General features: G+C 34.8%; 1 protein-coding gene and 1 long non-coding RNA gene across 2 annotated transcripts in view; one reads left to right on the top strand and one right to left on the bottom strand.

Moving 5' to 3' along the window:
* Positions 1 to 4562, top strand: part of LMNTD1 (lamin tail domain containing 1) — a 147116-nt gene extending 142554 nt beyond the window's left edge. The window contains exon 8 of the mRNA XM_081819060.1: positions 259 to 4562. Coding sequence (XP_081675186.1) covers positions 259 to 267 — 9 coding nt within the window. The 3' untranslated portion in view covers positions 268 to 4562. The remainder of the gene's footprint in view (positions 1 to 258) is intronic.
* LOC145721383 (uncharacterized) overlaps positions 1 to 25062 on the bottom strand; it is a 155182-nt gene that overhangs the window by 104486 nt on the left and 25634 nt on the right. The window lies entirely within an intron of this gene.

Raw genomic sequence — 25062 nt, 5'->3', positions numbered from 1 at the left:
TGTGATCCTTGTCTCTTCCCCCTCTCCCTGAACTTGGGAGGTGGTGGTGTTTTGTATTGTGTTGTTGTTCAGCTCAAATATAACTTGAAATTCTGAAATTTTTCCACTCTGAACTGTTGAAGCTCAGAAAATTTATCCATAACCATTAATATATCTTCCAGACCTAGAACACATCATTCCTTTTAGTATGAATATGTATTAAAGATATGTTATCAACAAACTTAAACTATTTCTATTATTATTTCTTTACCTTAACAGAAGAATTGAAGGAACACTGAACAAAAGAAAGAGGAAGAGAACATTGGCAACTATGCAAAGCATTTTCTACCATAAATAATTTATTAAAAAATGACTGAGTGCTATAATGAATCACAGTGCTAAGCACCAGAGACACACACACAAAAATAAGGCACCCTCTTTCTAAGGAGAAAGACATCTAGTAAAGCAACAAGAATAGTAGGGTAATGACTTTCAAATATTTTTTACCATAAACCACAGTAAGAAATATGGTTTATATGATTTTTCAATATACATATACAGATGTACATATGTAACTGAAACAAAAGTTTCAAAAGACAATACTTAATTTTTTGAACTATTTCCTACTCTGTTCTATTTCATTTTAAGTATCTGTAATGACCCTCTAAATATATTTCATAACCAATAAATGGGACAGGATCTGCCCTTTGAAAAACATTGTTTTAGAAACATTTATAAAGTGAGAAGAGAGCAATTGAAAAGGCAACTCAGAGGAGATGTATTTGAACTATGATATTGAAGGATGAATAGAAGTTATTCAGGTTGAAAAGAAAGTGGACAAAGCATTCTGAATAAAAGAAACAGCATATTTTAAAAGCATATGGAGATAAAAATAAACCCTTTGTGTCTAGAGAACAGTGAGAAATTGTATCCAACTGAAACAGATGTTAGTCTGGGAATTTTGGTGGGTACTAAATTTTAAAGGTCTTTGCACACCATTATGTGAAAGAGCTTAGACTTTATCAGGTAGCTAGGAGGAGACACTGATGGTTTATAAGCAGGTGTCTCATATAGACAGATCTATTTTTAAAAGAGAACTTTGAAAGCTATATGGGAAATGAAATGGAGTAGGAAAGATTCTAAAATCTATATCTTTAGCCTAACCCTCTAATCTGAATTCCTGATTCATGAGACCAATTGCCTATAATTTCTTAGATGTCACATGAGTGTCTCATTCTTAATATTTACAAAATTTATCTCATTATCATCTCTCCCTCAACGTTTGTCATTCCTCCTTTGCCCTATATCTTAGCAAATGCCATTCAGAAATCCTAGGACCTGAGAATCTTTCTCTACTCCTTTCCCTTTCTCAACTCCCACCTACAATTAATCACAAAATCTTGTTTATTTATCTTAACCTCTTCACTTTCCTGGCTTAAATATTTTCATTTTTTTCTCCCATTGTACTCATGATGAAGCTCAAACCCATGAAATTGTTTATGTGTCTTGTAGCCTGGCCCAACCTATCTCATCAAACATTCATCTTGTGTTCTATGCCTCAACCATCTTGAAGCTCTTTTAGTTCCTCCAGCATGCCATAACTACCCCTAGGCCTTCACAAATTCTGTCACCCATCTCTTCACATGGATAAATCTTATTCATTCTTAACATTTCCACTTATATGTCCCTACCTCCAAAGAGTCCATCTTCTGGCCCCCACCAAATGCGTTTTATGTTCCTGATATGCCTTCCCCTATCATACATAGCACTTACTGAACTCTATTATAAATTTTCTTTATCCCTGGACTATAAGCTCTGAAGGGATAGAAATAGCTTTTATACTGCTCACCTTTTTGTCTCCTGCACTAAACTCAGTGCATGGCCCATAATAGTTGTTTAATACATGTTTGCTGAAGGACAGATGGAAAAGGAGATACTGAAGGTTTTTAAGCAGGTTATAAAAAGAGATTAAGAATAAGTAGGTCTAATAAAGTTATAATTTGTGTTCCACAAGGAAAAGAAGAGAAAGATTTGGGCAGAAGTAATATGTAAAGAAATAATGACAAAAATTGTCAAAAACTGATGAAAGACACCAAGTCACAGAATCAAGAAAAGTAAATCCCAAGCAACACAAAGCCAAAGGGAACAACACCAATCTATATTATAGTAAAACTTCACAAAACCAAATAACAGAAGTCGGAAGATGATGGATGATAACTTCAATGTGCTAGATGTTAAAAGAACTACTAACCTAGAATTCTATGCCTAGCAAAAATATACTTCAGAAAGTGAAGGTAAAACAAAGGCATTTTCAGGCAAACAAAACTAAGAGAATTCAAGGACAGCAAACCCACAGTAAGGAAATACTGATAGAAGTACTCCAAGAAGAAAGAAAACAATCCTAGAAGGGATGTACAGAGATTTAGGAAGAAATGAAGAAAAATGGAAAGAGTCAAACATGAATAAACATAAATGAATATTCACTATACAAACAATGCCAGTATTTTCTCATAGAGATTAAAATTTATATAGAATTTAAACACATGACAACTGTGTTAGTTTCCCAGGGCTATTATAACAAAGTACCACAAACTTGGTAACTTAAAACAACAGAAATGTATTCTCTCACAATTCTAGAGACCGGAAGTCTGAAATCAAGGTGTTGGTAAAAGCTATACTGTCTGAAAGCTCTAGAGGATTATCCTTACTTCCCTCTTAGCTGGCAAACCTTGGTGTTCCTTGGCTTCTGGATACATCAATCCAAACCTGCCTCCATTTTTTAATGGCCTTCTCTCCTATGTGTCTATGTCTGTATTTCCCTCTTCTTATAAGGACACTAATCTAGTATGACCTCATCTTACTTAATTACATTTGCAAGGACCCTATTTCTAAATAAGGTCACATGCACAGGTTCAGGGGGTTAGGATTTCAACATGTCTTTTTGGGGGACACAATTTAACCCATAACAACAGCAATAACACATAAGTTGGGAGGGGAGTAAATGGAGTTAAAGTGTTCTAAATTACATATTTTGTTCAGTAAGTTGTAAAAGTTACAGTTTATATTAGTCTTTAGTAAATCAAGGATGCATGTTTTATAATCTAGGATAAACACTAAAAGAATAGTATAAGAATGTCGTGTTTATAATCTGATATATATCATAGTTTCATTACCATTCAGTCCAAAATATACTCTAATTTCCAATGTGATATCTTCTTTGATATATGGGGTATTTGGGGATAATATATCACAAAGTGGGTTTATTTCAGGAATGCAAGGTTGGTTTGAGTTTTGAAAATTAATCAAGTAAACTTATCATTTTAACCAAATAAAGAGAAAAATTATACAACCATTTCAAAAATATAGAAAAAGCATTTGATAAAATTCAGAACCCACCTATGAAGAGAGAACCTTAGAAATTTAGGACTAGGAAGAATTTTCTTAATCTGACAAGTGTCATGTACAACACTCCTAAAATAAATTATCATACTTAATGGTGAAGTTATGGAAGTTTCCTCCTAGAGATCCAGATAAAGACAAGAATTTTCTTTATGACAACTTCTATTCAACATTACACTAGAAGTCTGAGTGCAATAAGGCAAAAAAAAAAAAAAAGGACATACAAATACATACAAATATCTAATTACTTTATAATCTAGCAATTCCATTCCCAGGAATTACATATGCCTAACAAATATATACATATGTATACAAAAAAAAAAACACAAACACAATAATGATTATAACAACTGCATTTGTAATAGCCAAAAGCTAAGAAGCAATCCAATTATTCATTAGCAATATAATGGATAAATAAATTATGATACATTAATACAAACCCATAAGCAATGAAAATGGATGAACTACCTGCCACATGAATTAACATCAGTGAATCTCATAAGCATAATATTGAGCAAAAGATGCCAGACAAAAAGGAATATATGTTGTATGATTCCATTTATATAAAATTCAAAAACATACAAAATTAAACCATTGTGTTAAAGATCAGAATAGTTATCTCTGGGACGGGAAGGGGAGTAGTATGTGGAGGCTGCACAAAACTGCTTCTAGAATACTAATAACACTCCATTTCTTAATCTGAATAGTGTTTATATGTATCACTGTTTTCTCACTATTTTCATCATGTTGTGCAATTATGACTTGTGAATTTTTCTGCACGTATGTTATACTTAAATAAAAGTATGTTATATGTTATACTTAGATAAAATTCTTCTTTTTAGAAACTTGATGACAACAAAAAAGGAAAATTTTATAAAGGAAAATAAACACAATTAGTTACAATAATAAGCACTGACAGCTTATACCTTGACAAGGAAGGAGAAAGAAAATCCTAAAAAATAGATTGATGAACTCAAAATGAGTATTAATAACACAAAGCTTATTTAGTATAGGACAAAAATAGTGTTACCTGAAATAAGTCTAAGCCCATCATTATATTGGAATGTATAGGGAATTAATTTTAATATAGTTTGTCATAGCTTAGTTATTTCCAGGAATATCTCTGGCAAAGATGGTTAATTACTGCCCCTAGACCATTGTTCCTTCAGATACAAGATGTACAAGTCCAGGGAAATCTAGACACATGGCCACCAAGAATAAAGCCTGTTTGACCCAACCTCTGCTGCAGCTAGACAGGACCATGTGTCTACATTCTGCATAATGGAATGTGTACAGAGATTATGTATGCAACCTCTGGATTATGCCCTTGGAGTTATACTTCCCTGTGTCTCTTCTGTGCCATAATAACAGGTTGCAGCTTCCATCTTTCAAATCAGAGATGAAGCTGTGTGTTGGATGTCAGGATGGAAAAGCCACACTAAATACTCTGTATCAGCACATCTCCAGACTAAATGAAAGAGAAATAATTTTGTTTAAGCCATTGTTAAGTTGTGTCTAAAATAGATGCCCCACACCATATCACTACCATTTAGTTTCACTTAAACTATTGGTTAAAAAACACAAAAGTCACAGCTAGAAAAGACATTTTTAATATAATTAAGTACATTTAAATATAGAATGAATATTAGATATTGACAAATCATTGTCCTTTCCTTAGGTTGCTAATTGGGTTGTTTGTGTTGTGGTTATATTGGTTGTTCTTAGATTCATACAGAAATCTTACTTTTCAATGGTTTGGTGATAAAAGCATAAATAAATAAATAAATAATGCAAATATGGCAAAATATTAACTATTGAATCTGGGTGATAGAGATATGTATCTGGTTGTATTAAGCTTTCATGTTTTCTTTATATTTCAAATTTTTCACAATAAAAATTTGAAAAAATTAGCAAGAAAGACATCTGTTAGAATGTGGTATGCACTTGGAGCTATAAGCGCACAGAGGCAAGACCTGAGTGCAGCATAAAGGAAGTTCTCTTAGGAAGGCTAACCTTTGACAAAGCAGATGTGTTTGCACTGTGTTGCCACTGTTTCTCCTAGGTCTAGAGAGAATTTGCTTTCTTCTTGCTGAGATTAGTGTACAGATTATGGACAACTTTGTCAGTCTTCTGTAACTCAAGTTAAATGGCAGAAAGTAGTATGAAGATAGTATGCTACCGACATTGTTTTAAGTTGACAGTGTGTGTGTGTGCTGTTTAATGTATTTTATTTGCATGCTGTCTGATACACTTTTCCTATCATCTGTGGTCCATATTGCACCCTGTAGTGGGATTCGTTTTAATTGTAGACTCTACAGCTGCTACTGTCTTCCATATAGATGTTATAATAGTAATAATAATAATAATAATAATGTTCCTTTGTTTCTGGAGGCTGCAGAACCACACAATAAAAGCCAATCTGTTAGTAAACAAGGGAAGCTAGATCGTAGATAACATGTAAGAATTAAACATTTTTAAAATCTTACTACTGTAAGCTCTATATATCTTAAGGTCACATTTATGGAATTTGACTTTGGTTGGACTGTGGGCAAGTACTCATTACAGTCCCATAGATCTAGCTTATCTGTGCTGGGATCAAGGTATTTTTCCCACAAGAACATGTTTCCAATCTGTAATACGGACAAAGGAAAAAAATATAAGTTTGAAATAAATTATCTTTAAGTATCTTCCATGTAAGTATTTTGTTCTCTTTATTGATGTTTATACCTGTATTACATTATTTACATTTATCAGATTACAAATTTGGAATGTTGAATGTCACATCTCTGTGATTTTTACCTTACTTATATGCACTTATATAAATATATATGTAAGTATTTATATATATATACATATATATATATGACAGTACTGATCAATAATATAATTAGAAATTGTATGAACTGATATATAGGGGAAAAATCTGACTATCCTTTAGAATCCTTCAGAACAGAAAAGGCCAATTACTTGAACCTCTTACAATCCAACTGAGTAGAAAATAATTAGTTGAAGGAACACTGAAAACTGTCAAGAGTTTCTGTCCATTTTTTGGTATCAAAATAATAGCAGCAAAATATCAGGAACTTTTTTATAAAGTAAAATTATAGCATGTATTCAAGGGTAATGATTTTTATCTTCTGTTGCTTTCAGAATTAAATTAAATTGTAACATCACCATATTCCTTTTTCTATAAAATAGACAATTAAAACCATTTACTTGTCTGTTCTTATAGGTGAAATAAAGGTTTTTTTAATGACTATACAAAAAATTCCAAGATATTAGCCCTAATGACAGTATGATTTGGTAACTTCCTGACTAGCTCTCTTATTTCAAAACAGTTCAATGTTACAAAACAGAAGTATTTTAAAGTAATTTACCTTTACTTAAGAACAATTATAATCTCATTTATGGATATATATGTCATTAATGAACCATTTTGTCACACAAGTAAGAAATACTATTTCAGGAAGTCAGAGTATTCTAAGATTAAAGTTACCAGGGCTGAATGCTTCAGGCTCAAATAACCATTAAGAAATTGCCATCACCCATCAAAATTGAAACAAACACCACTGCTACTGACAATCCTGTCATTAAATTTCAAGAAATTATAGGTGGGAATTTTCTTATAAATGTTTTTAGCTCCAAAATACAGTACTTTGGGGGCACCTGGGTGGCTCAGTCAGTTAAGCATCTGACTCTTGGTTTTGGCACAGGTCATGATCTCAGGTGGAGCCCTGCAGGGAATCTGCTTGAGATTCTCTCTCTCTCTCTAACCTCCCTGCCCTCTCTCTCTCAAATAAATAAATAAATCTTTTTTAAAAATAAAATACAGTACTTTGTTTCCTGAAGAACAAGCTTCCAGGGTGCAATTCAAAGCCTCCATCCTCAGGCTACTTAGTTTGGAAGGTCATACATAAAATAGTTACAAGGTTTATTTCATGCCAACAAATTGTACCAGAAGATGAGAAGTGATGAGCTAGATTCTTATTATATCTGAGCCACTGTCTCTAGTATGGAAAATATCTTAGAAGCCTATTTATACTCCAGGTCCACAACTTAGTATTCAGAAAGTTTACACTGTAATGAGCCAAACAGCATGCTGACTCACTGGATTCAGAAAACTATTAGTGACTAACAGAATCATTGTGTTAACCAGAAACACCCTGCATTTTTGTTCGTTTTTCTTTCAGATCACATTTTCACATCCAGCCTCTGGATATTATTTCTTTGTAATCAAATACTGGCAATTTAACTTGATAATGCTTTTGCACTTTCAGAGAAAAAGAAAAGGTTAGGTATGACTGAGTCGCTTTTCCTGTAGTTGTTTTTTTCCAGAGGAACTTATTATTGTCTGTACCTAGAATATTATTTTGCCTTCTTATCTTTTATTTTACAGGGAAAAAATCCATCTCATTTCTGGACTAGAAGTAATTTGTATTTCGTATTATTCGACTGAGCACTACTTCAATTTGATACTCTAGTTTTCTGTGTAAAAACTATATTTAAACAAAGTGACTTTCAATCCCTGCTTAAGCATATAGAATGAGGGAGGCCACCATATCTGTCACTTCATTCATCACCAGGGTGAAGGTGGCAAAACTGGCAGGCTAAGCAGCATCTGCTTCTGTCCACGCACCATCTCATGCATCCCTCATGATGCAGCTTGATTCCCATGCCTCCCTTCACTAGCTACTCCATCATTATGGTAGCTGTAAGTGTAGAAAATAGAGAATTTAAGGAATTTTGAAAGCTGGTAAAATTACCCTGCAACCTCAGTTCTTAAAAATATATATTTCAGATTGACATTTCTTCTAAGTTTTGATTAATTATGTCTTGAAATATAGGTTTCTTTTTAAAATGATTCACTGAAAACTTGAACTTAATATTCAAATATTACTTACCAAGTGGTTTTTAAACCCCTTGTTTAAAGTTACCATTAAATAAATGTCCTTAAACCTTAGATGTCTCCTTCAAATGAAAGAAAATTATTTTGTTCATAGTCTATCCCAGGATTTGTCTTAATGTGAAAACTCAATGCTTGGAATATTGGATTTCCAATCTCTCTTCTTTTGGGGGGCTTTGCAGGGACCAAGAAAAATATGACATCTGAGTTACAAAAGCAAATATGCAGTCAACTCAACTTCTAAAGGTAAGCAATAGTATTGCAAATTTGCCTTCTCTGCTGAAAAATAAGAAGACTAAAGTAATTTGCAGATATATCTTTCAGAGCCATCAGGACATGGATTGTTCTCATATGTTCTGTAATCATTAATTTTCTGTTAAATATTTATTTATGTTGCTTTTGGATCCATCAGTTTTTGTCTTCCCTTGTTGTATAATAAACTTTCTAAGAATGGGAAAGAAGGAAATACCACATCTTTACTTTTTGCCCTATATCCTCATGCTATCCTTGTTGGTGGATAAGTAAGGGCAATTAGAATCCAGAGTCACTTCAAATGCCCAAAAAACATTCTGCAACTATACCAATACATTTTAGTTCCTATGCGCAACACATTATTAATAGTATAAAAAATTATTCTGGTTAAAGAGACTGCAGATGCTCTATCATTGTGTATCTCATAAATGGCAATGAAAGGGAGGATTAGGAACTCTGACCTCTGCTACTCAGTTGATAAATAACCTTGTATCATTTAACCAATCACTTCCTACATTGCTTCATCTTTTTCATGGTATTAACATCTAAGTAACTGAGGAAGATCTCAATGGCTTTCTGTTTTGTTAGTGGTTGTGTTTAAACTATTCCCCAAAGAGCTGATGACAAGGTGATTTTTTTGGTTAAGGATTCCTTTTCTTCAGTATCCTTCTCTAGTTTACATCCTTTGTTGCCCTAGTCCATAACTGATCTATTTACATGTTTCCTTGCTCTTTTTTCTGAGTAGGCTTTAGGTTTATTCCTTGGTTTAAGAATAAAGCTATAGCCACCCAATCCTAAACTTGTTAATATGCTAGACTGCACTGGCAGAAATGACTTAATTTTACCACTCCACACAACCTGTTGGCCTTTCATAGTGCCCCTTACTACCCACATCTGTGTACCAACATTTCAGTTTTTCTTAGATTGCTCCATTGTCCCAGTTTCTTTCAGTTTGTCTCTCCCTAGATTTTCCTTAATCCTCATCTTCTATTTTTCTGAATGTCACCTACTCTTTTACAAGTCCACTCTATTTGTGTAGTATCATTACCCTTGAGCTTCCAACTTCCTAAAAATATGATGGTCACAGTTTTTCTGAGAAGCTTTCTTCTCAGACATTTCCTAAAGGACATTGGGAATGTAAAGAGATTTTTTTCAACCACCTCATTTTACAGCAAAAGAAACTGAAGTGTATAGAGATGAGTTAGCAAAATTCACCTCATAATCAACCACAGAGTCGAAACTAAATCTAAGGTCTTTCAAAGTGCAAAGAACTGGAGAATCCAGCCTTAGTCCCCACTGATATAATTCTGGCTCTCAGAGGTCTACCTTCACTGGGACCCATTTCCTCCAGTTAGTATAACCATGAGCAAAGTGTAGTTGAAATGCAAAGGAGGGGATCTGAAATCCACCCAAGACATTGGCAGCCAGCACTTCTACAATTCAATTACCTTTCATTTCTTTAGCCAGGAAGGAATTATACTGCATATGAGTTGGAAAGGGGACATGTTATTATATATAAAAACAGGGAATTTTTTTGTTGTTGGCTTTGGTTGGGGAAAAAAAATGTTTTGAATCCTCTCATTTGATATTGGATAACATAATTTTGGCAAAGGTTTTAGCTTTTGTTGGTCTTCTTCAGTTATTTTGCTTAACTTCCATGGTCACAAATTTATTCATTGATTCCCCTCTGTAGGAGATTCTTTGGTAGGCTTGATTTTTTTTTTTTTTTTACCCACCCTGTTTTGAAAAGTTCCAGATGGCTTAAGATGCCTTACTTCTGTCTTCTCAGAGCCTCCACCCCCATCTGGTGGTATATTTAGGATTGACCATCAATGTGCCCTCAGAATATTTCTGAAGTCTTTATTGGGAACAAAATTTTATTTTATTTGGCAGTGAATAACTTTTATATGGTAGTCAGCTCTGAATCTAGCATGTCTACTCATGGAAAATTGTTCAGAAACTAAGTCATCTTTCAGTTCTCTTTGGTATTCATGACCTTTCCTTGGTAATTTATAATGCTATATACTCATATAGCATTTCATGGTTTTCACATTATCTTGTTTGAGCCTATGAAGTAGGTAAGGCTGATTTTATCTCCCTTTTATGATTGAAAACACTTTAGCTCAGAGAGATTCAGTGACTTGCCTAAAGTTACTTAGATAGTAAGTGGCAGAGCTAAGACTAGAATCCTAGCAAGCCAGCATTAAGATTGTCTTTGTCTTGGGTGCCTGAGTGGCTTAGTTGGTAAAGTGTCTGACTCATGATTTCAGCTCAGGTCATTATCTAAGGGTTGTGAGATTGAGCCCCACATCAGGCTCTGTGCTGGGGGTATGGAGCCTGCTTAGAATTCTCTTTCTCCCTCTTCCTCTGCCCCTCCCTCCAATTATTGTCTTTGTCTTATTGCCCGCCCCCCACTTGTCTGAAAGGAAAAATAACACATATTAAGAAATAGGAATAGAAAAGAGACATTTTTATTCATTAAAAAAAAGGAGTTGGCTATCATGAGAATCTTAAGACTGCTCCATACAGTAAACAAGATTCAGGTCTTATTTCCAAAACCGCTGATTTAACAGAGTGCTAATTATTGGTACAAACAGCAAAGCAAAGTTCATTCTCAGGGGTCTTTGATGCTAATCACATCTCTGTGCTACAACTGATTAAAACCATGCAGTTGTACTTGGAGTCACAATTCTCAAATGCTCTTGCTCAGTACTTTGCAAGGATTGTGTGGGAGTTCTACTGTGTGACTAATGGGCAGTGTAGGTGGGTGATGCCACAGAAGCCACAAAAACAGAAATTTCCATGAGTTAGAGTTAGAGAACTCTGGAAAGGCCAGGTGATTTCCCTTTGTCTGCCACTTGCCATATGAACTCAGACTTGCTAGGAGACACTGAAGAATCTAGAGGGAAGAAAGAGGAGGGGCAGAAGTAGGATTCATTACCTATCACCGGCACTGTCCTCAAAGTATCCAATTGCTTAGGACCTGGGAAGAAAGCACCAAAATTGCAAACACAGGATATTAAATTCATAACTGGTAAAAATGCTTATACCTAGGAGGCACTCCTAACAAAGTTCTGGGGATAGAGTCCTTCCACGAACTAAGCTATGTTCACACATCGCTTAGGGTTCTGAATGGCCCAAACTGTACAACCCAAACATGAGGTGTCCTTCTAAGCCCTCCTAGGAGCCTTCTTTGGGACCCTGACAAGAACCTTCCATAACAATTTCTCCTCTTGGGGCCACTTTTTGTGAGCAATGAGTCAGTATTTAACAGCCCAGAAGGACTAATATTTAACACTCTTTAATATGAAACCTTGCTAAAGAAGTCTTGAAAGTCTAATGGTTAAATTTTCTGGTGTCAAATTTTTTTTATCTATACTTTGTTGTATATTCCTGCCATTTATTTATTAATATATTTCTCCCCTCAGCCCTTAAAGTGCTGTTTCCAAAATTCTTCAGTTGAAATTTCATGAATATTTGTTTCCCCCAACATCCTTCCTTCAAAATTTGTCAGCCACCTTGTTCTCTCTCTTCCCAGCCTAACCTTACAGTGTCACAGTTAAGTTGCAAGGGAGGAGTAAAAAGACCTGCAATCTAGACTCTCCAGCATGTGAGGTCACAGGTGTTCCAGAGTTTAAAGAAAACTACATGCCTGTGCAAAGGTCTCCAGTTCTACTTCCATAAAGGAGGCATAGAACGTAAACTTCTCAGACTGTGAGGTCTCCTGTCAAGATCCCTGGAGAAGACTCAAGCAGTTGCCCACAGAGAGAAAGGAAACCTTCCCCTTTTTATTACATTTTTATATGTATTACCTGGTACATTTTAAATCCAGGGAGCATCTTAGACATTTAATGGAAAAGATAGTGAGGTACTATTCAAGTCCCATCAAGAAGGAAATGAAGGGCATGAACATTTCAAAATGGGTCATTAGACTGGTTGCCTCAGAACAATTTTGATCTTCATATTTAAGACCAGAAGTAAACAATATCCATGACCAGCTAATGAAATAGCTATGCTGCTTAACAATCAAAGAGTCCTCTACATCATAAATCATCATTAAAACTGTAACCTAAACAAGCACACATGTTACAGAATTGATTTACAAAAGAGGAAAAAAAATGAATAATCCTTTCACCTTGGCAAAGGTTGAGGTATCACAGAATAATTTCCTCCCTTCCATTATTGTCCTCAATGAGTATGTTCAAGATCTACTATTTTACTGCCATAATCTTAATTTAAGATTAAGGCAAAGGAAAGATTCTATACATCTCAACTTTATATTCTATAACAATTTCAGCATATTTGCAGTCTGTGTTATATTTCACCATGCATTGCCATTTTATTTTTTTGTTCAGGACAATAATATCCAAATCTAGAGAATACAAGGATGCCCAACATGTCACAGACAGCCTTCCGCAAAGGAGAGGAAGCCAGCAGCAAGCAAGAAAATGGTTTCTTTTCGAAAAGATAATTCTTCCGGACTTTACGGTAATCTTTTCTTAAAGAAGGAAATAGAGTTTGTGGTCAAGTTAAACCATTTGTTTGCTAGGCTGTTAAGAAGAGAAACATTGGTCAAAAGTAAAACCATCCCAGTCTTCACATTATGCACATGATGTTCCCCCATCACTAATTTCTGTTATAACCTGCCTGGCTGTTAGGTCTACCATCCCACCATTTCTGCAGAAGCATTTTCCAAAAGCACATCTCAGGAATTCTGAATCTGTGGTCTGTCTGATTCTTTACACTTGGAATCTGGTCTGTCTCATTAAAGCATGGATTAACTGAGCTTCCTAATGACTGGAAGTAGTAGATGAGGTTTCCATGGAGTAACTAGTTGGGAGTTTTTAAACCTGCCTACACTTACCTCAGATTCATCCAAAATCGTGTTTTCTAGCTGCAGTACTAAGTACAAAATCCCATGGATGGGAAATGCCAAGAATGTTTCAACTAATCTGAGGGAGCACTTTTTTTTCATATTCTTATTCCTTATTCCTTAACAATCTTATTCTATACCTATCACAAGTATAGAATTTAAAAAATAATGAAATTTGCTCATTTGTAATGTTGACTCTCTGTGTAGTCAGAAGGTATGATTGTTTCCGTTTCTGAGAAACACATCCAATCTATACCATGTAAACCTGCTTAACTTAATTTAACTTACATTGATTTATGTGTATATACATAGCATATGAAGAAAGATGGGGCATATACAGTTCTAGAATGTGAGGAGTGAGAAAAGTAAGGATTTTTCCCAGTATCTGTTTTAAAAAAATAAAGAAAAGCAAAATAACCCAAAAACCCATCCAGTGGTGACATTGAATTTTGTTTTATTACATTCAAACACCAAAAACTAAAATACTTCATTTTTTTAAAAGTCATATACCAAGGGACTCAAACACATACTTGTATACCAATGTTCATAGCAGCATTATTCATAATAGCTGAAAGGTGGAACCAATGCAAGTGTCCATCAACAGATGAATGGATTTTTAAAATGTGGTATATACAATATAATGATATTATTCATTCATTAAAAAATTAAATTCTAATATATGCTACAACATGGGTAAACCTTAAAAATGTTAACGCTAAGTGAAATAAGCAGACACAAAAGGACAAATATTTTACGATTCCATTTATCTGAGGTACCTAGAATAGGCAAAATTATACAAATGGAAAATATAATACAGTTTACAAGGGACTAGAGGAAGAAGGGAATGGGGAGTTATTATTTAATGGGTATAGAATCTATCTTTTGGGATAATGAAAAAGTTCTGGAAATAGTGATGATGGTTGTACAATACTGTGAGTGTACTCAATGCCACTGAATTGTCCACTTAAAAATAGTTAAAATGATTTAAAATACCTTTAATAAAATCTGATTAGTATTTCCAAGGCAAAAAGTAAACATCATATGCCAGTCTAAAGCATTTCAGAAGACATACATTGCTTGACAGAAAAATTTGTCATATACTTTTTGGTTTAATATAAAAAGGATTCACATTTACCCCTGCATAGTGATGCAACATAAATATTTTCTTGCCACCAGGCCACACTGATCACATTATTTCCTCATTCTTTGGACATTTAGGAATAGACTTGCACATTTTTGGAAAACTCAATATTACCTTATACCACTTTGAACCATTAAGTATGATCTTTGAATCAATCGTATGTTGGCTAAATGTGTAGGCTGTTCTGTTTTTTTCATGGTTACCATGGAAACTGTGTAGTCATGGCATTATAAGGAGACCACAAGGGCATCAGAGAGTACACAATAAAAGTTAACTTATTTCATGGTTTACAATTTCTTCCAGCTGTCTCCATTTGTGATTATCATGTTCACATTGGGAGTATAAATATACAACCAAAAGGGCTCCAGTAACTATAGCCAATAAGCGATCTCACCCATAACAGACTTCCAACCTCCTTTCCTCAAAGATTTGGATAGAAACACATGAAAGAAGTGGCATGTAAGCTTCAGGTGTTTTCAATTATTTCCCTCATATGAGCAAAGATTTCCTAATGCAAAACATGTTTCAGTTCAAATAGTTTTCCTTAAAAGATTGTGTAGTTTCAGAAGAATTTCATCTACATATTCCTAATTCATTGACACTTCATCAATAACATAATATCTCCTCTGATCTCTTCTTTAAGATCATTTCTTCTCTGGGCACCTGGGTGGCTCAGTTGGTTAAGCAACTGCCTTCGGCTCAGGTCATGATCCTGGAGTCCCGGGATTGAGTCCCACATCGGGCTCCCTGCTCGGCAGGGAGTCTGCTTCTCCCTCTGACCCTCTTCCCTCTCTTGCTATCTGTCTCTCATTCTCTCTCTCTCAAATAAATAAATAAAATATTTAAAAAAAAAAAAGATCATTTCTTCTCTGGGTGGTCAAAAATATGGTACATTTAAGTATTGTTTACTTTTGTGAAGTGCACTTTTAGAAAGTGTATAACCTTTTGCCCCTGCAAGAAAAAGAAATAAATACTCAGTGCTGGGATTTGTAGTAGATTCCTTGTCAGTTAAGTCACCACAGAGTGTTCTAGCACAATGCCCCAACTATTTTCCTATTTAAGAACTGTCAGTTTCTCTCTAGAATCGTATAGATGGGAAAAGATAGGCCCACCTTTGCTGGTTATAAATCATTAACTGCCTAAATGCTCAGGCAAGCCTATTCAGGGATTACAAAGAAAGAATGTGGGTTTGGAGTATTTTGTTTTCCTGAGTTTCTATGAGTGAAAGTGACAACATTGTCATTTAGGCTTCAGCAGCCTGACATAGCAGTGAGCTCTATCTTACAGTTCCAGAAATTTGCCACTTCATTATTGCCATCTGCAAGTTAGCAGCCCCACTCTGTTTGTAATTATTTTATAGGAATTATGAGGATTACTTCGTAAAGCATTTGAATAATGAACATTGCTAAATAATATTCACTGTTGAGGGAAACAAATTCATCTACAGATGGATGAATTAGATGACAATGAAAAAGAAATCCAAAACCCTACCTACTGCTGAATATCCTCCAAGATAGGTGAACATTTTAAGCCCTACCTCAGCACATCCTCCCTGTCCCCTCCCCTTTCTGTCTGTCTCTTTCTCTCTCTCTCTCTCTCTCACACACACACATTTTATGATTTTGGCAGGAAATAATGAAAGATAATTGTGAAAAGGTAAACCCTGTTCTGATGATGAAGTGTTTTTGGTTAATTGCCAATGAGCTTTGAAGAGGAATCCAAATTTTCAGATCAGTATCAGGGCTAGAGTTCTTTTGGGAGGTAAACTCCTGCTACTCTTGGCACTTTATCCCAAGTCCAAGTAGAGGAGGCATTAGAATCTAACCATCTGAGCAAGTTTTAAATGTATAGCAACAATACAACTTTGTACTTACATAATAAAAATGGTTTCCACTCATTTATGTTTGCAAAAATACTGGTTTGAAATATATCTATATAGACATATTCACAACATATACATATTATTTGGAATACATTACAAGACAAACTAGATACAAGTAGAAATTTTGTTTCATTTTTAGAGTTTCACTTTCCTAATATTTTACTTTTCTTATGCTAAAGACCCTTTTAGTAGGTTGAATGCCATGAAACTACCAGCCTGTAGTTTATATTTTACCACGGTATGAGAAAATGTAAAACTTTTAAAATATCATAGGAACTAATTTTCAAGTTTACTTCTCATATTTCCTGTTCTACTAAAAACAGGGGAACTATAAGGAGCTTGGGGATGGTGATAGGTAGGAAAACATCAACTCCCAAGATGGCTCATTCAAATGGCAGGCAAATTGGTGCTGACTGCATGTTCGTGCCCACATTGGCCGCTGCATAAGGCAGCTTGGGCTCCCTCATGCAAGTTATCTAGGTTCCAACAGTGAGTGTCCTAAGAACCAGGAAGTGGAAGCTACCAATGTCTTAAGATCTGGATGCAGAAAATGACATGGCATTGTGTCAAGAAGTTATAGAGCCTATATTTCAGGGGAGAGGACATAGACATCACTTTTCTAAAGGAGGCCTAAGAATTTTGTGGCTGGTTTTAAAACCAGCACTATTTGTAAATCAGCAAGAAAATACGTACTTCTTTTCAATTTGATCTTGTCTTTTTAATCTCAAGTGGGAATGTCTGCCCCAATCTTGAAAAATAAAGTATATCCCCTGAACCAGTTGAATCCTGATATTTCAAAGAATCACAACAAAACAGGAAAGAAACCATGACATCCTCATCTTTACTTAAGGTATATTGTGAGTTTAATTGAAAAAGGGAAATCTGTTTGAAATATTGCCCTGAAACAATAATGGGCTATAGAGATTATAAATTACCTCTTAATTTCTTGCACCACCTTTCTAAGACCCCTCAATATCTTTCTCTCTTTAAATCACTAAAATCTATGCAGATTAGCTGGAGATATATCTTGAAGGGTTGGTAGTTGTCTAGCTAGTTTGCATTTTGCAAGCTTATTTTCCCCTGTCATGCATTCTTAATCACCAAATATTTTTTGAGCATCTTTTATATGCTAAACACTGGAATTTTAAAAATACATGATTCATGGTTTTATGGGGTTCATGTATCAGTGGGAAACATGCTTGTAACAACAATAACAAAAAATCAAAGACATACTACAGTAAAGCTAAACACAACATCCTGTGGCTTCTTAGGAATGAAGAATTCCAGATAGGTGCCATGGAGCTGATTTTAAGAAAAAAGTGAAGATGCTTCAGGCACATGCATGAAGTAAATGCACCAGATGGTTTTGAGAAATGACCATTTATATTGGTGTGCGTAGAATATGGAATGAAAGGAAGAACAAGGAGATGAGAGTAGGAAGGTAGATTGAGCCAATCCTGAGCTTTGTGTTCTGGGGCCCAGTTTGAACATTATAGAAAGGAAATAGTAATTCCAGATTCGCCTTTGGAATTGTCAGTACATGGGAAAGTGAGAGATGGAGAGAGAATTTGTTCCACTATAATATGGTGGCTATTTTTCTAAGAAACCTTTTCCAAACACACTTTTTATAAGACTTGCTTTAAAAAAAAAACAAAACATTTTTTTCAACGAGAAAAAAATACAGAGTAGAGCATTTCTAGCTACACACATATAAGTTACAAAACCTAAAAGTCATTGAGAAAATGCAGTGTTTGATTACATCTAGCTTTGGCTTCAGGGTAAAGATCTGTCTTTACTGTCAGGATAAGCTTCTTAAAATTCTCCTTACCTCCATCATCTACTGTTAGAACAAAGCATACAAATAAATACTCGAAGAAGGTAGCCAGGATTTGTGTGATGGAGTCCCCATCCTCCAGGAATTTAATGTTAAAGCCAATATCAATCTGTACAATTAACTCATGTTACCAAGTTAATAATGGCATATTGTCCAATCTCCTTTGTAAAAATATGCTACTGAGAAATCGTCATATTCAAGGAGCTGTCTCAGGAATTGAGGAAGGTATTTTATTAAGGAGAAAGATTGGAGGTGTGAACCTCAGTTGAAAAGTTGGCTTGAATTATTCTAACCCTATGTTACAGAATTTTCAGGTAAAAACTTCATGGGGGATGGGGAGATAATTCTAATTTTAAAAAGACTTTTGAAAAATGTGCTAATAACAAAAACAGACACATAGATCAGTGGAACAGAATAGAGAACCCAGAAATGGACCCTCAATTCTATGGTCAACTAATCTTCAATGAAGCAGGAAACACTATCCAATGGAAAAAAGACAGTCTCTTCAACAAATGGTGTTGAGAAAATTGGACAACCACATGCAGAAGAATGAAACTGGACCATTTCCTTATACCATACACAAAAACAGACTCAAAATGGATGAAAAACCTAAATGTGAGACAGGAATCCATCAAAATCCTAGAAGAGAAGACAGGCAGCAACCTCTGTGATCTCGGCCACAGCAACTTCCTACTGGACACATCTCCAAAGGCAAGGGAAACAAAGGCAAAAATGAACTTTTGGGACTTCATCAAAATAAAAAGCTTTTACACAGCTAAGGAAACAGTGGACAAAACCAAAAGACAACCGACAGAATGGGAGAAGATATTTGCAAATGTCTTATCAGATAAAGAGCTGGTATCCAAAATCTATAGAGAACTTATCAAATTCTACATCCAAAAAACAAATAATCCAATCAAGAAATGGGCAGAAGACATAAACAGGCATTTCTGCAAAGAAGACATCCAAATGGCCAACAGATATGTGAAAAATGCTCCACATCACTTGGCATCAGGAAAATACAAATCAAAACCACAGTGAGATACCACCTCATACCAGTCAGAATGGCTAAAATTAACAAATCAAGAAACAACAGATGTTGGTGAGGATACAGAGAAAGGGGAACCCTCTTACACTGTTGATGGGAATGCAAGTTGGTGCAGCCACTCTGGTAAACAGTATGGATGTTCCTCAAAAAGTTGAAAATAGAGCTACTCTACAACCCAGCAATTGCACCATCAGGTATTTACCCCAAAGATACAAATATAGTGACCAAAAGGGGTACCTCCACACCAATGTTTATAGCAGCAATGTCCACAATAGCCAAACTATGGAAAGAGCCCAGATGTCCATCGACAGATGAATGGATTAACTTCTTAATCCATTGTGGTATATATATATAATGGAATACTACTCAGCCATCAAAGAATGAAATCTTGCCATTTGCAATGACATGGATGGAACTAGAGGGTATTATGCTAAGCAAAATAAGTCAATCAGAGAATGACAATTATCATATGATCTCATATGTGGAATATAAGAAAGAAAACAGAGAATCATAGGGGAAGGGAAGGAAAAATAAAACAAGACAAAATCTAACTCTCCAACCACCCCAACACCTCCATGATTGACTTTCCTATTACTTCTCTTATGGAAAATTACTCTTTCTAGCTTTTTTGTTGTGGTTGCTAAATAAGTCAATCTTCTTTCAAAACAAACCCTGATTTCAAATTTATTAAGTAATGTCTTCTGCACTCTATTTTATACCCATTGGCCCATTCTCTAATCAGCTTTTGATTTTATCAGTATAAAATGCTGAAATATTATTTGGACATGTTTGCTGGCAGTTTCATTTGGTAATTATTTTTGTAGAAAGCAGAGGAAAAACCAGTTATTGAACACCTACATTGTGCAAGCCATTGAACTAGATAGCTCTCATTTTATCCTCAGGCAACATTGGCACTCAACCCCAGCAGTCAACTAGAGCTCAATTGCAGTTGCTTTATTTACATCTGGCCAAGTACTCTATGGCTCATCTCTGTCAACTATCTACTTTCATTTCACTTTTTACAGAGGCATCCAACTTTGCCTTCTGGTATTCTGGAGTGGTGCTAGTCAAAGATTAGTCTGTAGACAGTTGCACTGAATCACCTGGAAATTTATTAGAAACTCATCACCTTAGAGTCAGCTCTAGAGGTACTTTCTATCCCTAGGTGGTTAGTATGCACATCAATGTTAGAGAAGCACTAATTAGAGAACTAAGTATGTTACTAGGATTACAGAAGCTTTACAAATACTTCCTGATTAAGTTCTGTATTCAACCAAGACTGCTAGCTCAGCATAAGAAGATATTGATGACCCTGTATCTCCAGAAGAAAAAGCAAAATAGTTTAATAGTGCAAAAGTAAAGAGAAAGGAAAGGCTTTAGTTCTGAACGTAAGCTATTCACAAAAATTTTAAAAGTAATTTTCATCTTCCAAATTCCCTTCCATACCCCCCATTAAATAAGATTTCCTTTTGTGCACACCTTAACTATAAATGCTTCATTTTTAACTTTTATGAACTTATCCATTCTGTTTAGATAATAAATCATTCCTTTTGTTCCTTGGCAACTAAGGAATATATCTGCCTTAAGATCTGTAATTGCCATGTGTTTCAGAAATGATATCCTGGAAGGAAGTATTATGGTTTAAATTTCACTTATGTTAGGAAAATTTTACAAATATAAGTAAATCCTCTTTGAAAGTGCCAAATGGAGTTTTTACTAGTTCTTTTATAGCTAGCAAAAAACCACTATAGATGTCTGTCATTATCTATAGTGTTTCTTTGCTAGTTGCAGGTTTGTTTCCTTATGTCTTGCTATCTTTTTTAAAAGGGGAGTTTAGGGGATAGAAATATGAGAGAGTGTTAGAGAAGAATAAATTACACATTATAGACTTTTAGGGGCCTATAAACTTTTAGCAGCACCTGGGTGGCTCAGTGAGTTGTGTCCAACTCTTGATCTCAGCTCAGGTCTTGATCTCAAGGTTGTGAGTTCAAGCCCCATGTTAGTCTCCACTTAAAAAAAAAAAGAAAGAAAAAACTTTTAAATGTTCAACAAGTAGGGGGAGCTGAGTTGGGTGGGGGAGCAGGAAGCTCAAAAGGATATTTGCTGAACTGGGTTTTTTTATTTAAATTCAAATAGTTTCCAAAAAACTAAACTTTCTGGTTTTCTTTAGATTTTATCAGCAACGTTTTCACAATCTCTCCTTGCTATAAAAAAAGATCTAATATATTATTTCAAATTATACTAATAAATTTATAGCCATGTCATAAATATATTGAAAGCTATAGAAATAAGTACATTTGAAATCAGTACATATAATCTTTATATCCTGGTTTTTTTCTTCCTTTTGTTTTTCAATAATATCATTGGATTTTCTTGTAATTTTATCATAAGCATGGTACATGTTGTCTCATAATCTTCATAACTACTTAAAATGACCAGTGTGTCAAGTCTCATAATTTATTTATCTATTCACCTCAGGATATTCAAATCATTTCCCAAATATTTCCTGTTACAAACAATGCTTCAAGAAACATATTTGTGTGTATTATTATTTCTACATGTTGGCTTATTTACTTGGTGTACAAAAATGCTAATGGACATATTTATTTTAAAAATAAAAATAATTTAGAGAGAAGAATTTAACTTTAAAACTGTAGTTGAATAAAATATGAATATTTTCTAAATTTAATTCCCCCATTCTTAACTCCAAAAAATTCTCATATTTCTTTAAAAAAAAGAAATTCCACAAGAAAAACTTAAAAGTAACTATCTAGGTTAACTTAAATACATTTGCTTTTTTCTGTCAATTACCTGGCAAATTTGAGATTAATCCCCTCTCTGATTGAACTTTGCTTTGCACGAATAGACACAATCCTTAAGGTTAATCAGTACAGTTAAAGCTCTTGGTCTTCCAAGTCCTATTTAGTTCTCCAGATTATTTATTTCAGCAAAGAAATATTTTAACCAAGCGTTAAATGGTTAGAATCTTAATTCATAAATTTTGTGGGGTTACTACCCAAGAAACTTTAGCTTCAACCATTAGCTATTCATTTTTAAAGGACCACACTGCTATTTCTTATACCCATTTTATTCTCTGCTACTTGTCTTAGATTTTTAAGTATGGTGTCAAAATCCAAGGGGAATAAAAAATTCTTAGATAAATGATGAGCAAACACTCTAAAGTTAAGAGAGCAATGTTAGTGGATTATGTGACAATAGTTTTACAAAGATATTGTCACTGCTTTGAAAACCTTAAAGATGATTTACCAAATGAAATGGTTAATGTAAGTGAACACACATTCTGAAGTGCACTGTGGCCTGGCAACATTCTCGTCTGTGAACACAGAATTTCTGGGCCTCAGAACAGCGTTCAGAATGTCGTTGACAAATGATAATTAATTTAATTGTGAACAGCTGTTTCCTGGGCCTGTGTCTTTTCAAGTGAGGGGGTTGAACATAATAAACACAATCACCCAGCTAGGCTCTAGGAGGATAGGAGCTCAGAGACATGAGAGGTGCGTCTTCTGAAAAAATTGAAAATGTGATAAATTTCACTTCCTGTTTCTTCATTTTAGAAGGAACTACTTGTCTTTATCTCTTACATTTTATTACTGGTTCTCACTGGGAACATTAGCAAAGGATCCATCCAGAACTTAACTGTTTTTTTTTTTTTAATAAGGAAAAGAGACACTCTTAAATCATTCTGAAAAAGTATAATGAGTCAATGTATAAGTATTAATAATGTCTTATTGTGGCAGTTAGATTTGTGTTAAGTCCTGGGCTTTAATTTTTTTTTTTCTCATGAAAGTAGATTGTCTTACAACTTCAAGATTAATGATCTCTGACGACTGTAAAAAAATATAATTACTGGGAAATGTAAGATTAAAGATAATGAAAAATGTTGAGGCTAGTGTGGTTCTGGAATCAATATGAACTGTTAAGTTATTAGGTCTCAACATATCTTCTGTTGATTCTAATCACACTCAGCCAATTAATCACTTTACCTCATAACTGTCAAACACGTACTGCTGACAACAGCCATTTTATAGCCTGAAGTTTAGAGTATGCAGAATTCTTTTTTTAATGTTTGTTTTTGCCTCCATTTTGTTTTCATACATATTCTGAACTGTTTTTGCGAATTGTTTCACTTTTATCTAATCATCCACAATTAGCTATTTTCCATTACCACACAGAAAAATACTGCTGAAGAGATTTGAGTTTCAGAAAAAAAAAAAAAAGTATTGCTTGACTTATAGCCTTTAAATGAAAACCCAGATGAATTTATTTTCAACTTTCTTTATATCTTGAGATATATCTGACCTTGAGCAACACGGATTTAAACTGTGTGGATTTACTTATCATAGATTTTTTTCAATAAATACAGACCAGTACTATAAATGTATTTTCTCTTCCTTATGATTTCCTTAATAACATTTTCTTTTCTCTAGCTTACTTTATTGTAAGAATACACTATATAGTACCTACAACATAAAATGTTAATCAACTGTTATCAGTAAGGCTTTCAGTCAACAGTAGGCTATTAGTAAAGTTTTGGGGGAGTCAAAATATATTTGGATTTTCAACTGTATGGGGGGTCGGCGCTCCTACTAACCCTTGTATTGTTCAAGGGTCAGTGTGTGTGTGTGTGTCTGTGTGTGTCTGTGTATGTGTATGTGAGCACGCAAGCATGCATATCAGAAGAAGAGACAATATATTAATAAATGTTGGTGACTTAAGTATGTATCTGCTGACCTTACTGAGTAAGCTAAGTAGTTATTTAAGTTTTGATTTAAAAGGAGTCTTCAGAAATCTAACTGTTCAAAATTTCTTTTTTTTTTTTTAGATTTTTTATTTATTTGAGAGAGAGAGAGCAGAGTGAGCAAGAACACAAGTGGGGGGCAGAGGGAAAGGGAGAAGCAGGCTTCCCACTGAGCAGGGAATCCAAAGCAGGGCTCAGTCCCAGGACCCTGGGATCATGTCCCGAGCCAAAGGCAGATGCTTAACCAACTGAACCATCCAGGCGCCCCTACTTGTTAAAGAATTTCTTCCTCTTCACCTCCTCCTTCTCCTCCTCCTTCTTCCCTATAATATGGACCAGCTTTCAGTTGAATCACTAGCAACCCTATTGAACCATGAGGTGACCACCTGAATGGAAGTCATGTGCTTAGGATAACAGATAAGGAAAATAAAAGCTTGGATCACCAATACTATCTTAAGGATATCATAGTATATCCCCAGACCTAGAGAGAAATAAACTATATCGGGCTTAAGTCACTGTCATTTTGTCTTGTTTCATCCTGTTTTGTTGTAATGTGGAGCTCAACATGATCTTAGCTAATACACAGAGACGACATGGCCATTATGGAATACGCAGGAGAACACCACTGAGCTGGCACTCACCCACCACACCCTGGCCAAGACAAATTAGAATTAGAACACATTTGTGGGGAAACAGCAGTTTTAAATGAACTTTTTTTTTTTTGAAGATTTTATTTATTTATTTGAGAGAGAGAGAATGAGAGAGAGCACATGAGAGGGGGGAGGGTCAGAGGGAGAAGCAGACTCCCTGCTGAGCAGGGAGCCCGATGCGGGACTCGATCCAGGGACTCCAGGATCATGACCTGAGCCGAAGGCAGTCGCTTAACCAACTGAGCCACACAGGCGCCCTAAATGAACTTTTAACATAGGATTATAAAATATTATGAATTGACTTAAGGATTTCTTACCAGTGGGGCACCTGGGTAGCTCAGT

Source organism: Leptonychotes weddellii, chromosome 5, assembly GCF_054177405.1.
Source record: "Leptonychotes weddellii isolate Sample4059 chromosome 5, ASM5417740v2, whole genome shotgun sequence".
Taxonomy (NCBI): domain Eukaryota; kingdom Metazoa; phylum Chordata; class Mammalia; order Carnivora; family Phocidae; genus Leptonychotes; species Leptonychotes weddellii.
This window is presented reverse-complemented; position numbering and strand designations above follow the sequence as displayed.